This window comes from Budorcas taxicolor, chromosome 1, assembly GCF_023091745.1.
Source record: "Budorcas taxicolor isolate Tak-1 chromosome 1, Takin1.1, whole genome shotgun sequence".
Classification (NCBI taxonomy): Eukaryota; Metazoa; Chordata; class Mammalia; order Artiodactyla; family Bovidae; genus Budorcas; species Budorcas taxicolor.
In genome coordinates, this window is record NC_068910.1 from 36941170 (window position 1) to 36954503 (window position 13334).

The following is a 13334-nucleotide window of genomic DNA, read 5'->3' on the forward strand; positions in this document are numbered from 1 at the left end:
AGCTCAGTCTTCATGGAGAGGGCAGACCAGAGTAATTACAAAGAGGGCAGTGAGAGCTTTCTCAGTGTCTCATTCAGTCCCAATGTTGAGGCCGGATGTTTGATAGAGGTGATGAGGTGAAATAGTATAAATACATAGAAGGAAAACAGACAATACTCAGATTATTGGGAAAAAAACATGTCCTTTTATGAAATGTACTTCTTAAATGAAAAGATTAGAATGTATTATTAAGGTTGAGGAGAACTTTGACACATGGAAATCTCTAGATTCACAAATACCAGGTAGCAAGACTTTATTCGGAGTGGCATTTTTTTCTACGAAGAAATAAAGTTGAGTCTCAGCATTCATTGTATTTATTCTGTGCATGACGAGATGCTAGAGTGGCCGCCTGGCAATACTGAGTAAGTGTTGAATGTGCTTCCTGATCTCTCAAAGGTCTCAGTTTAAAATGGTGCCTCAGCAAAATCACACGATGTGAGGTGGAACTTTGGGATCACTCACAAAAATCCAAATCTCAAACGTTCATCCTTTAACACAAAGATTCTGTTGTAATTATAGTGCTCATCAACTTCAGAGAGAAATCCTCATAGATTTCATAAAGGCTTCTCCTACATATAGACAAAGCTTATATGTTCAAATCAATAAAATATCATTAGAAAATGATCCCAGGTCAGTATTCACCTAAGCTTCATCATACTGTATATGCATGTTATTTCTTCCATTCTCTTGAGTTTTACCACCTTCTTGTAGCTACATCCCTGTGACAGATTTAGCTTGTGTGTAGAAGAAAGTAGAGATAAAAATGCAGAAACAACATTGCAAATCTACCTGTTAATTTTCTTTTCTTTGACAATTGTAAATTGTTTAGTCATGAAGAAAATTGCTCATAGTTCTGAGCAATTTTGATTTGTTCAATTTGTGACTGGTCAATTAGATGAAATTAGTACCACATAATAAAACACCCTAAACGACGTAATTATAAGTCCCCTGACAGAGGAGATATGGCTCTTAAATTACACAATTGTGACCTCAGAGTAAAAGGAACAATTACAATAAAAATCAAATTCAGCTAAAAATTTCTCAGGCCCTTCAAAGCATTGGATTTCATGGAAGTTTGGCATGGAGAGCCATGATTTTGCTTATACAGAATTCAGTTTAAGATAATCAGTGCTTTAGACCCCTGTTTGTTGCTAAAAGCTGACATTCATCGGACCTATATCCTGGATTTTCTGGAGTACTTTAAACATGCCATGTATAATACTGAAACATTCTGAATACAATACAATTTCAAATAAGGAAGGTCAAAGTTCCCTTTTGCCCAAGGGCATATATGGTATGAATTTATTTTTAAGTTACTTCAAAGGTAACCTTGAAATTAAGGAAAGTAGAATATATACTCTCCTCATCTGCAAATGTATTTTATTACACTAGAATTTAGTAGAATATGAAAAGTGAGATTGATATATGGGGAGAGGAAGGAGAGAGAGAAGGAGGAAGAAAGACAGAGAGAGCTATTTTTGTTGAATTATGTTGGGTGTGTGTGTATATATATATATATATATATTTCTCAATATATATAATAATAATTTGGAAACTTCATTTTATTAGCTTTGTTGTTGTTTAGTCGCTAAGACCTGTCCGACTTCCTGTACAGTAGCCCACCAGGCTCCTCTGTCCATGGGATTTCCCAGACAAGAATGCTAGCGTAAGCTTTCGTTTCCTTCTCCAGGGGATCATCCCGACCCAGAGATTGAAAGCACATCTCCTTTATTAGCTTGTGAACTTATAAATAGCACTGCACACTGTAAATGTCTGTGGAATTTGTGAATCCATCTGTGTCTGATTCTTTGGTAGCTCTTGGACAGCTTCTGTCTACTCAGCTAACAGATCTAATGAGATTTTCTGTTTCTTCTAGAGTTAATTTCGGACACAAATATTTCCCTCTAGATCTTCCATTTGTGTAGTATTGAGACAAATAATCTCTTTGGATTCTTTTCACTTTCTCTGCTTTATGTTTGTGACTTTTCATTTTTTATTTTTCTACTTGTATTCCTTTCTTATGTAAGAAGGTTTAACCATTTAAGTCTTTAACAATTTCTTTGAATTAGATGCATTAAGCCATTCATTCTCTGATTTTTACTTTTCTCTTCCCTTCATTTTTAGTTGTTTGGCTTTTACTTTGGCTTTTACTTATTACATACTATTTACTTTTGCCCTTCCATTCATGTTTTGTTTTAATTTATTCAATATATTCTGGGCTGTTTTCTTTTTTTATATATATATTACACATCTTTGAATAGGGTGAGTTCTTTATAGTCTACTCAATATTGTGAAAAGCTAGTACCACTTTACAAACAAGGAAGCATTCTCCTTTTGACTCAGGTTTTATCTTTAAGTCATATTTTTTTTAGGTTTTTATATTGCTATAGCCAACAGAGAGCAATACCTATGGTGCTACTCAAAATGCACAATCATTCCTGCTGCCAAAACATGACTGTTGGCATATATATGTTTTAGCATATATGTGTTTTCTGTGTGATTTTATTTCATTCTCACTTTCCCTGTTTTTTGAGATTTTCTATACTACCAGTTCCAGGGTATGCTTAGTTTTGGTCCACAAAACCATCTTTGTATTCCAAACAAGTTACTGTTGACTGGGCAGCTTGCATTGGAGAGCTGTTCTCTATTGCTTTGTCTGAGATCATCAGGTTCTTTCAGGACCTTTGTGAATTCCTAGGTGACTCCAGTAGGTTCAACAGCCCTCTGCTGCATTGAGGAACTCAGGTTTGCCCTATGCAGGTCCATTATATTCAGATGTTTTTTAGCAGTAAATGTTATAGTGCTACGAAGTCTGGATTTTTTGTTATTTTCTTATTTATTTTATTTTTAATTGGAGGATGATTGCTTTACCATGTTGTGTTGGCTTCTGCCATACAACGACATGAATCAGCCACAAGGACACATGTATCCCCTCCCTCCTAAACCTCCCCTCACCCCCAGCCCCGTGTCACCCCTCCAGGTCATCCCAGAGTACCAGGCTGAGTTCCTCGTGCTCTACATCAACTTCCCACTGGGCATCTGTACACATGGTAATACATCTATTTTAGTGATAGTGCCACCGTCTCCTCGCCACAACCCCACGTTGTGTCCGCAACACGGTCTGTTATTTGTTGAATCCACAGATGTGGAGGAGTCAGGTATGGAGGGCCACCTACAAGTTATACATGGATTAACTCCTGGCTTGTTCAAGGGTCCGCTGAATCATTTTCCACATGTATTTCCTCTTTTTGCATGTGATAGGGCTTGTTCTTCCTTTTCACATCACCCTTGTTGCTTTGTGGTGATTTCCAATAAAAGAATGAAGCCCTGCCTTTTAGATACCCAACTTGGAATTAGATGTTTCTGAAGGAAACGGTTACTGAAAAGCAACACAATAAAGGAAAATAAAAGGTGAAAAGACATACATAAAGGGGTAAATTATATATACAAAGGGGATTTTAAAACATGAGTCTGTTTTATATTATGTGTTCTTAGAATTTGAAAATCTCTTCACAGTATCATTATAGTTTGAGGGAGTGTAGAGTATGATGGAATATGGATTTTTTATATCAGATTAACCTTTGTTTAAATCCTACCTTGTTACTTTAGCAAATTAATTTTCTAAAGACTTTACGTAAAAAGGAAAGATCAACAGAATTTCTCACACCAGTTTGTTTTAAAGATTAAGTGACATACTTTACATAAGGCACATTGCATGGTCCCTGTCTTGGTTTAAATAACACAGATTTATTTTCCCATAATTCTGAATTCTGGGAATTTCATGGTCAACGTACTGGCTGATTCAGTTTCTGGTGATGGCTTTCTTCCTAGCTTGCAGACAGCTGCCTTCTTGCTGTGTCTTCTCCGGGCAAAGAGAAAAAACAAACTCTGCTGTCGCCTCTCAAAAGGGCACCAGTTCTATCAGCTCTGTCTTGTGACCTATTAACCTTGATAGCTTCCTTACTCCAAATACAGCCACACTGGGAGTTATGGCTTCATATGAATTGTGGGGGACACAGTTCAATTCATAGCAGTCCTCTTTACATTTTTAACACACCAATCAATTTTAATATACCAATAAGATAATTGTTTAAATTTAACTCCAAGATCTTCTCTTAACATCTCTAAGTTGTTGTTTTTTTTTTAATATGAGGTAGAATGCACCATTTTAATAATCTTAAAGTGTAAAATTTACACAACTGTCAATACAATTCTCTTGGGTATTGCACAGAAAAGAGGTAACGGGCCTGACTATTGTGTTGGGAAGGATGGCTTAAAAGTTTAAACATTGACTGGCATCTGGGAGCTTGATTTTTTATAGTTTTTGCCCTAACCTAACAGAATAATGGCTCACTGCTCCTCAACTGCTTATACAAGCAGTAGGTTTTGTGCTGAAAATCCACTGTTTCTAGGAATCTGACAATTAGATGTGTGCCAAGAAGAGGCTGCTTTAAATGGGGTTTCCCCAATGGTTCAGTGGGTAAAGAATCAGCCTGCAATGCAGTAAACACAGGAGACATGGGTTTGATTGCTGGGTCAGGAAGATCCCTTGGAAAAGGAAATGGCAACCCACTCCAATACTCTTGCCGGGGAAATCCCATGGACAGAGGAGCCTGGTGGGTTACAGGACATGACTGAGCAACTAAGAACACACGCACCCACACAGAGAATGCTTACATCACCGGTGCCTTATAAAAACTCTGGGGACTGAATCTGAAATGAATTTTCCTGACAGATAACATTTCACAGATACATTCCAAATGAATTGCTCTTATGTGAGTCAACTCGGAGGAAGAAATTGGAAGCTTGCCCCTGGTTTCCCATTGTCTTTACTCTGTATGCCTTTTCTCTTCGCCGATTTTGCAAGTTTTCCTCCATCCCTTTTTACACTGTGATGTAAAAAATCATGGCTGTGATTTCTACTGTGTGCGGAGTCCTGTTAGTCTTCCTGGTAAATGGTTGAACGTGAGGTGGCTTTGGGAGACTTCTGATATAGATACATACCTAGAGGTGAAATTTCTGGGTCACTTAATTTTTGAGCAACTGCAAATTGTTTTACAGAGCAGCCACACCATTTTACATTCCCACCATCATTATTTGAAGTTTCTGATATCTCTATATTTTTAAATTAATTTTTAATGGCATATAGTTGCTTTTCAATGTTTTAGTTTCTGCTGCTGCTGCTGCTAAGTTGCTTCAGTCGTGTCCGACTCTGTGTGACCCCATAGATGGCAGCCCACCAGGCTCCCCCATTCCTGGGATTCTCCAGGCAGGAACACCAGAGTGGGTTGCCATTTCCTTCTCCAGTGCATGAAAGTGAAAAGTGAAACTGAAGTCACTCAGTCGTGTCCGACTCTTCGCGACCCCATGGACTGAAGCCTACCAGGCTCCTCTGTCCATGGGATTTTCCAGGCAAGAGGACTGGAGTGGGGTGCCATTGCCTTCTCCCTGCTTTAGTTTCTACTTTACAGCAAAATGAATAAGCCACATATATACATATATCCCCTTCCTTTTCAACTTCCTTCCCATTCGGGTCACCTCTATATTTTTGTCAACACTTTTTAAAAAAATTATGTATATACCCACTGAGTGTAAAGTGGTGCCTCATTTGGTATTTATTTCCCTAGTGTCGAGTGATGTTGAACATCTTTTTGTGTGCTTATCTGCCATTTGTATATCTTTTTTTCTTTTTCTGAGAAGTGTCTATTCAGATCCTTTGTCAGTTTTTTAAAAATTGGTTTCTCTTATCATTGTTAAGTTACAAGAATTTTTATATGTATTCTGAATACCAGCCTCTTACCAGATGTATGATTTGCAAATATTTTCTGCTGTTCTGTGGTCCATGATATTTTAAGTGCTTCATAAAGGTTAGCTATAATTATTATGTTTTAATCATCATATCTTCAAATCATCACTAGCCTTTTTTCAGTTTACCAAAATAGTCTCATTTATATTTTCTCTAAATGTATATATTTTCATGGTTATATTTTATGACCCTGTAGCTTTTGCTATATTGATAGCACACTGAATTCCCTATGTGTGTTGGCCAAGTATTTCACACATTTCAGTAATTATCTGTGGAAGGCTTATAAATAACCTCAGTTACATGCTGGAAATTTTGCCTAGAGTAGAAGCATTTCAACTGTCAACCACCAACTCCTAAATTGCCTTTGAGGAAATGTTAACAATTGCTCAAATCCTACTTCAGGATGCCTTTTGGGTCAAGATCCCAAAAGTTTGGTGAAGAATAGTTCCTTCTCACTTGACAGCAGTTATTACTCAGGCAAAATAGTTTTATTTCACTCAATCTTTTTCAGACCATTAGCTTCAAGCACTTTAACCAATAGTTCTCGGTTGATTTCTCAAGAGTACAAAAGACTCAGAGGATAGTTGTAGTGTTTGAAATACATGTTCGTCTTAACTTTATTACTAAAAGAGAACAAATTCTCCCTAATTATTGTTTCCCTTATCACTTAAAACATTTTATTTTCACTTTTGCTATTTTAAATCCTCTGAAATACTCTAGAGACTTAGCCATAGTGAATATTTAGTTTTGAGGTTTTAATATGAGCTGAACATTTTTCTTTGGATGGACTGATGCTAAAGCTGAAACTCCAATACTTTGGCTACCTCATGCGAAGAGTTGACTCATTGGAAAAGACTCTGATGCTGGGAGGGATTGGGGGCAGGAGGAGAAAGGGATGACAGAGGATGAGATGGCTGGATGGCATCACCTACTCGATGGACATGGGTTTGAGTGAACTCCGGGAGTTGGTGGTGGACAGGGAGGCCTGGCGTGCTACGGTTCATGGGATTGCAAAGAGTCGGACATGACTGAGTAACTGAAATGAACTGAACTGAGCTGAAACATTTTTACTTTGTGTCTTTAAATGTGGACACTCACAGAGGTATGAAATGATAGACCCAGAATGAGTCAGGGATTTTAAATCCTGAATTCATGGATTGTCTTCAGGGAAGAGTGTCCAATAACCCTAGAAATTTTGTGTAAAAGTTTGTGTAGATGTCAATTCCATCTTTCCATCTTCTTTTCAATGTGTTCTGTGACTCAGAGAATGATAAGAACTGCTTACTGGACTAGATGGTGACTTGGACCTGTCCACATCAGATTTTTTGTTTTTGTTTGGTCAGTCTATTTTTAAAATTAAATTACAAGCATAAGCTTGTCAGTGAATAGATTTTTAATGAATTTAAGGGAGAAACTGCATTTGTCCTTGTTCATTATTGTATCTTCAGCATGTGGAACAGAGTACATGCTCAAAAAACACTCGTTGTATGAATGAGTAGATGAATGAATGAGTGGGAATGAATTCTTCTAAAGAGTGCCCTAACATTAGTAAAAGGCTTTATAAAGACACCATTTTAAAATCAAATGAAAAGTCAATTTTCACAGAAAATTTAAAAGTTGACTTTCTTAATGGATTAAGCCTTATCTGTTTCTCTCAAATGATCTTCAAGAAGCAGCAGGTTCTGTTGTAAATAGTACTTGACCACCCATCAGGATATTTTGTATTCCACACTGGTTCCCCTACATACCACTTAATAACGATTGCCATATTGTTTCCTTCCTTCACTAACTCATTCATCAGAGATGGATTAGGTATCTACCCTGTACCAGAAAGAAGGAAAAAGTCTGGGAAACAAAGACCACATCAACTCAAATTCCTGTCTTTGAAGAGCCTACATGCAATAGACAGAGGTGATAAAATATCATCGTATTCTGGGAGTATTGTAGTATCCAAGAGGTTTGGGGAACAGGAGAATAGGCTGTTTCCATGGAGGACATGTTTTATTGCCTGCCAAAAATAGAGGTATCTCCTATTTTTGTTCCACATCATAGTACTTTTTTATGTCATTGAAATAGAAATGCCATGACATCAAAAGACAGAAACCAAAGGAATTCACATTTCTTTAATTCCTCTTAAAAAGAGACATTGCTTATATTCTTTTTAGCCCTTTCTGAAGATGACCTTCTTTGATTTAAAAGTATCCTAAGCATGAATGTTGACATCATTCATTCAGAAACCTAGGGAAAGATTAAAGATGGGTTGTGTGCAGCTTACACTTGAGTGCTTATTGGATCATTCAGGCTACTAATTTTGGGAGGTGGAGGTGGGGGAATAAGAGGAGAAATATGTGCTGATCTACTTTATTATTTTTCTTGGGGCAAAAAAATGTGTATCCTTGGCAATATATATTCAAAAAATTGCTATTGCATCTGGACTGCTAAGGAAAAAGTACGTCTTCCTATCTACAAGAACATTAAAAAGTAACTAGAGTTGATTCTCTCCTTTGTATCTCCAACACCCTCCACCCCAAATCAGAGACTGTAAGTAGGAAATGTGTAAACATGTTGTATTTCCTTCCTTGTATAGGACTCATTAAGTGTCAGGCATTGTTCTTAGCATTTCAAAAATATTAAGGCATTCTGTACTCACAGATAACCCGATAACATATGCACTGCTGCTACTGCTGCTGCTGCTAAGTCACTTCAGTCGTGTCTGACTCTGTGTGACCCCATAGACGGCAGCCCACCAGGCTCCTCCATCCCTGGGATTCTCCAGGCAAGAACACTGGAGTGAGTTGCCATTACTTTCTCCAATGCATGAAAGTGAAAAGTGAAAGGGAAGTTGCTCAGTCATGTCTGACTCTTCACGACCCCATGGACTGCAGTCCACCAGCCTCCTCCGTCCATGGGATTCTCCAGGCAGGAGTACTGGAGTGGGGTGCCATCGCCTTTTCCGAACATATGCACTAGTATCTCACAAATGAGAAAGCAGAGACCCAGAATCCAAGCAATTTGTTCAAGGTCATCCACAGGCAGAGCTCAAATTTGAACCCAGGTACTGTTGTCTGTGGGCTTCCCTGGTGGCTCAGATGGCAAAGAATCTCCCCGCAATGCAGTGGACTGGAATTCTATCCCTGGGTCGGGAAGAACCCCTGGAGGAGGTCATGGCAACTCACTCCATTATTCTTGCCTGGAGAATCCCAAAAACAAAGGAGCCTGGTGGCCTACAGTCCATGGGATCGCAAAGAGTCAATCACAACTGAAGCGACTTAGCCTGCCCACACTGTTATCTGAAGCCCATGCTTTTAATTCCTGTGCTATAAGTATTGTACAGGTTTTGGCATGGTCTACATGTAAAGATTGGTCAAGAATTGCAGTTTCCTAATCCCATGTGCATGTTTTGAGAGAGAAAAAGAAAAACGCCTCATGGTAGTGCCAGGATGCCCCAGGCTCCCATGTGGACTTTTTCTGTGTGTGTTTCACTTTGTTAGTCTGTAAAATGAGGATATAATCTCACTTTGTTAGTCCATAAAATGAGCAATGATACCAACTTTCACTTACACAGTGCTGGTTGGAGAATTGCCAGAAATATGGGAGAGGGAAGCTCTGAGACGGGTATAGCTGCTGCCGTCCCTGCTTGTCTCCTGTTACCGCTCCCTCCACCCCGGGGCTCCAGGTACTCTGGGTGTGTGTGTGAGGGGTGTGGGAGCAGAGAGTGGGGAGAGAGAAAGTGGGAAAGCATTTATTACACTAGGCACCTTCCTACTGCCTTAGGAGTTGTGCAGGCACTCCTGCCTCTGCTTGCAATGTTTATCTCCCAAACACCCTTCTGGTTTGTTTCCTCGCTTCCTCTGCGTCTTGCGTCACACCGTCTTCCATAAGGGGCCTCACTGGCCTGTTTAAAATCTCAGTGCCCTGCCAGGACTCTGCGTCCTTCTCGTCTACTTCCCAACACTACTCACCTCTCAACACGCTGTGTGAGTTGCCTCCCCAGCCTGGAGCGGGAGCTCTTTTAGGACAGTGTGTTGATTTACTTCTGTCTGTCTTCAACATGTTGATCGTCTGCCTCCTAGCTGGGACTCAGCAAATACTTGTTGAGTGAATGAAAGATGTTCATCTGGTACCTCTCTCTGTCAGTTGCTTCTGCTTAGTTGCTGTATTGCTTAAGCAAACAAGTATTTTTTGTTATAAACATAGAGAAGGTCAGGGTCACCCACCTCTCTGGTTACAGGTCTATGGGAAGGAATTTGGGCATCAGTTGTCAGTGAAATGAAGCAGAGAGGTGGATGACTTATTCAGAGGGTCCAACAACTTAATGGACAAGCTTTTTACCTTGTCTTTGGAAAGCCAAAGAATTGTTTTCCCCCTTCTTTTGATAAGCCTGTGAATTCAATTCAGTGGCATTTTTTACTTCCATTTATCCCTTTACAGAAAGAATTTTTGCTTTTGTGTTTGCCCAAATCAGCGTGCATGCCACTTTACCTTATGACAGAATGACACAGAAAAGGCAGAATGGCCAATAATTAGATGTAAATTTTATGCTTGTCATTTTGAAAGGTTATGAATCCCCCCTTTTATTAAGTTTTCTATAGAGAATACTTTAGGACAAAATACCCTTTCTCTACATCAAAATGTTGGTAATTCCCCCAAAGAACTACTTTATAATTTGAAAGAATTAGTAACAAGTACAGCATATGATGAATACACTTACCCTTTCTGTTCTCTACTAAAAGGAAATAGGCTTTCACTTATTTTCTCCTGAACCAAAGTTTCAAGACTTAAATATTGACAAAATAGATTCCTTCCTTCCCTAAGGGATGACTCTGTCATTTTTCTCTGCTTTATTTCTAGGTAAAAACAGACTAACCCCGCTGTTATCTGAACAATAAACTGGAGGGAGCCTATGGTACTATGAAAAAATTCCACTGATAATCAACAAATCAAGATTCTGGTTAGAACTCCATCACTGAGTATCTGTGTGACCATTGAACCTCTGAAAACCTTTGTTTCCTCACCTCAAAAATAGAGTTGGATTAAAAATATGAAACCACTCACATTTAATGACACCATCCTTATTTGACATATCAACATCTCCTTTGTTACTTGTTGGGGGTTAATACGTAGAGGGCAGTTCTACTTTATATCATGGTGCTACTGAGTACTGGCTTCTAAGAGGAAGAAACCAATGAATCCTTGTTTTGCAACCTCTGATAAAGGTGGTTATCTCCAGGGATCTCTCTCTCCATCCCCGAGTGAGGAGGAGTGTCAGACCTGTCAATAGGGTTGTTGTAGGGTAAGTGAGACAAGGCCTGCTAAGTATTTTTACTTTGCAACAGAGCCTGGCCTAATGATGTACTCAGTGACGGAGACTCATTTTCATTATTCTGTGTGTCTCTAAATAGGAGGCAGAGATATTACCTTTTGAGAGAGGGAAGGTAGACGTTGACTTATGATTTCATAAGCATCTTTTTTTTGCCAAAACTCAGCTCATCTCTACCTAAGTTGATTGTGGTTATATTTATCCTTCTCTAGCAGGACTTCTGGATTCAGTCAGTTGAGGGAGGTACAACATAAATCTGATTTGGGTTTTCTTACCAACTTTCTATTAAAAAACCAATGTCCCATTGAGAAGACTCATGCCTGGAACCCACTGCCTGCCATAAGCTTAATCTTGATTTTTTTCTTCTTCTCAGCTTCATCGGGAACACCATGATAGCCTTGTTTCCTAAGCAACAATATGAAAAATAGCTAAAGTACCTACACACCAGAAAGAGAAGCATACGAAATTCAAATTTAGTAGATCTTTCCTGTTAGGAATATGTTGTTCCAGTTTTGCTTGAACAGTTCTCAGATTACTCACTTTCACGCTCCCTGGTATATATCTCTATATAATGACACATTCACTATGTGCCAAATTAAAAACCTGAACCATTTAAGGAAAGACAGACATGGGGTACTTCAGCTGCCAAAGAGACAGGTGCAAAGGTTCATGAATATTCCTTGAAAAGCTGCAGTGCATGTAACATGAAAGTGCTGCCTGCAGGCGTTCCGTGTTTCCGTGTTCAAGCAATTTAATGTCAGGGAAGGTGGTGGGAAACTTGGGGTGTCATTGAGGGGATAATAATACCAGCAGTTTACCCCAGAAGGGCATAAGCAGATGGTCTCTAAGAAAGTGTGAAATTATGACTGAGTGCAGCAAAGACAACCTCAACTTTTTGGCCATACATTTTTTGTTTTTCGTTTTTGTTTATTTAGTTGAAAATGAGAATGTGTTAGCTGTGGGAGGCTCAGAACTGGGAAAAGTGCATTGTTTCTCCCAGACACACAGAGGCTTGGACAGACCTGGATGACAGTATTCTTGAGACATGATGAGGAAAGCATCAGGTGCCAAAACAGGTCTGATATAATCATTGACACCTCCCATTGCACACAAGGATTTATTCCCATTTGCTTTTTGGATGGGAGATACTCTACTCACCCAGGACGTACAAGAGAGGTAGTTCCAGCATTTGACCTGAGAATCATACACCTTATCAATTGTAGCAGCCACCTGGGGATTGAAGCGGCCTACCATCATTGCTGATGTTCCCTCAGTTTTCTTTTTCAAATGGTGACTCATGACTGTAGATCTCTTGCATGTGAATAATATGCATATATATGTGCCCCACCTCCAAATCTCTTCAGTCAGAATTTGGGGAGAAGAATGTAGTTCTGTATTCATTTTTAACTGGCCTAGGAGTATCTTTCTACATACAAAGAATACATAAACGCACATTAGGAGTATTACCACTGTTTTAGGTTAATTATCTTTTCAAAAGTTCACCGTGAAAGTATATGAATTCTAGCTGGAAGCTTAGAGCTTAGGAAATGATTACCATACAGTTTCTTATTGGTTTCCAGTAAGAAATAGTGTCCTGTGAAGGGGAAAGACATGGGAAAAACAAGTTTTGATACCATTTGTTGTTGTTGTTCGGTTGCCCAGTCACGTCTGACTCTTTGTGACCCCATGGATTGCAGGACACCAGGCCTCTGTGCCCCTCACAGTCTCCCAACGTTTGCCCAAGTTCATGTCCATTGCATCGGTGATGCTATCCATCCATCTCATCCTCTGACTCCCTCTGCTCCTTCTGCTCTCTATCTTTTCCTGCATCAGGGTCTTTTCCTCTGGTTTGGTTGTTCACATTAGGTGACCAAACTACTAGAGCTTCAGCTTCGGTATCAGTCCTTCCAGTGAGTATTCAGGGTTGATTTCCTTTAAGACTGACTGATCTCCTTGCAGTGCAAGGGACTCTCAGGAGTCTCCTCCAGAACTAATTTGAACGCATCAGTGTTTTGGCGCTCTACCTTCTTTACGGTCCAGCTCTCACAACCATATGTGATCACTAGGAAGACCATAGCCTTGACCATATGAACCTTTGTTGGCAGAATGATGTCTCTACTTTTCAGTACACTGTGTAGGTTGGTCATAGTTTTCCTGCCAAGCTATCGT

At 39.3% G+C, this 13334-nt stretch overlaps 1 protein-coding gene across 1 annotated transcript in view; it reads left to right on the top strand.

The window, feature by feature from the left end:
* The window catches only part of CNTN4 (contactin 4), a 406008-nt gene that overhangs the window by 14071 nt on the left and 378603 nt on the right, over positions 1 to 13334 (top strand). The window contains exon 2 of the mRNA XM_052644373.1: positions 3020 to 3197. Coding sequence (XP_052500333.1) covers positions 3020 to 3197 — 178 coding nt within the window. The remainder of the gene's footprint in view (positions 1 to 3019; positions 3198 to 13334) is intronic.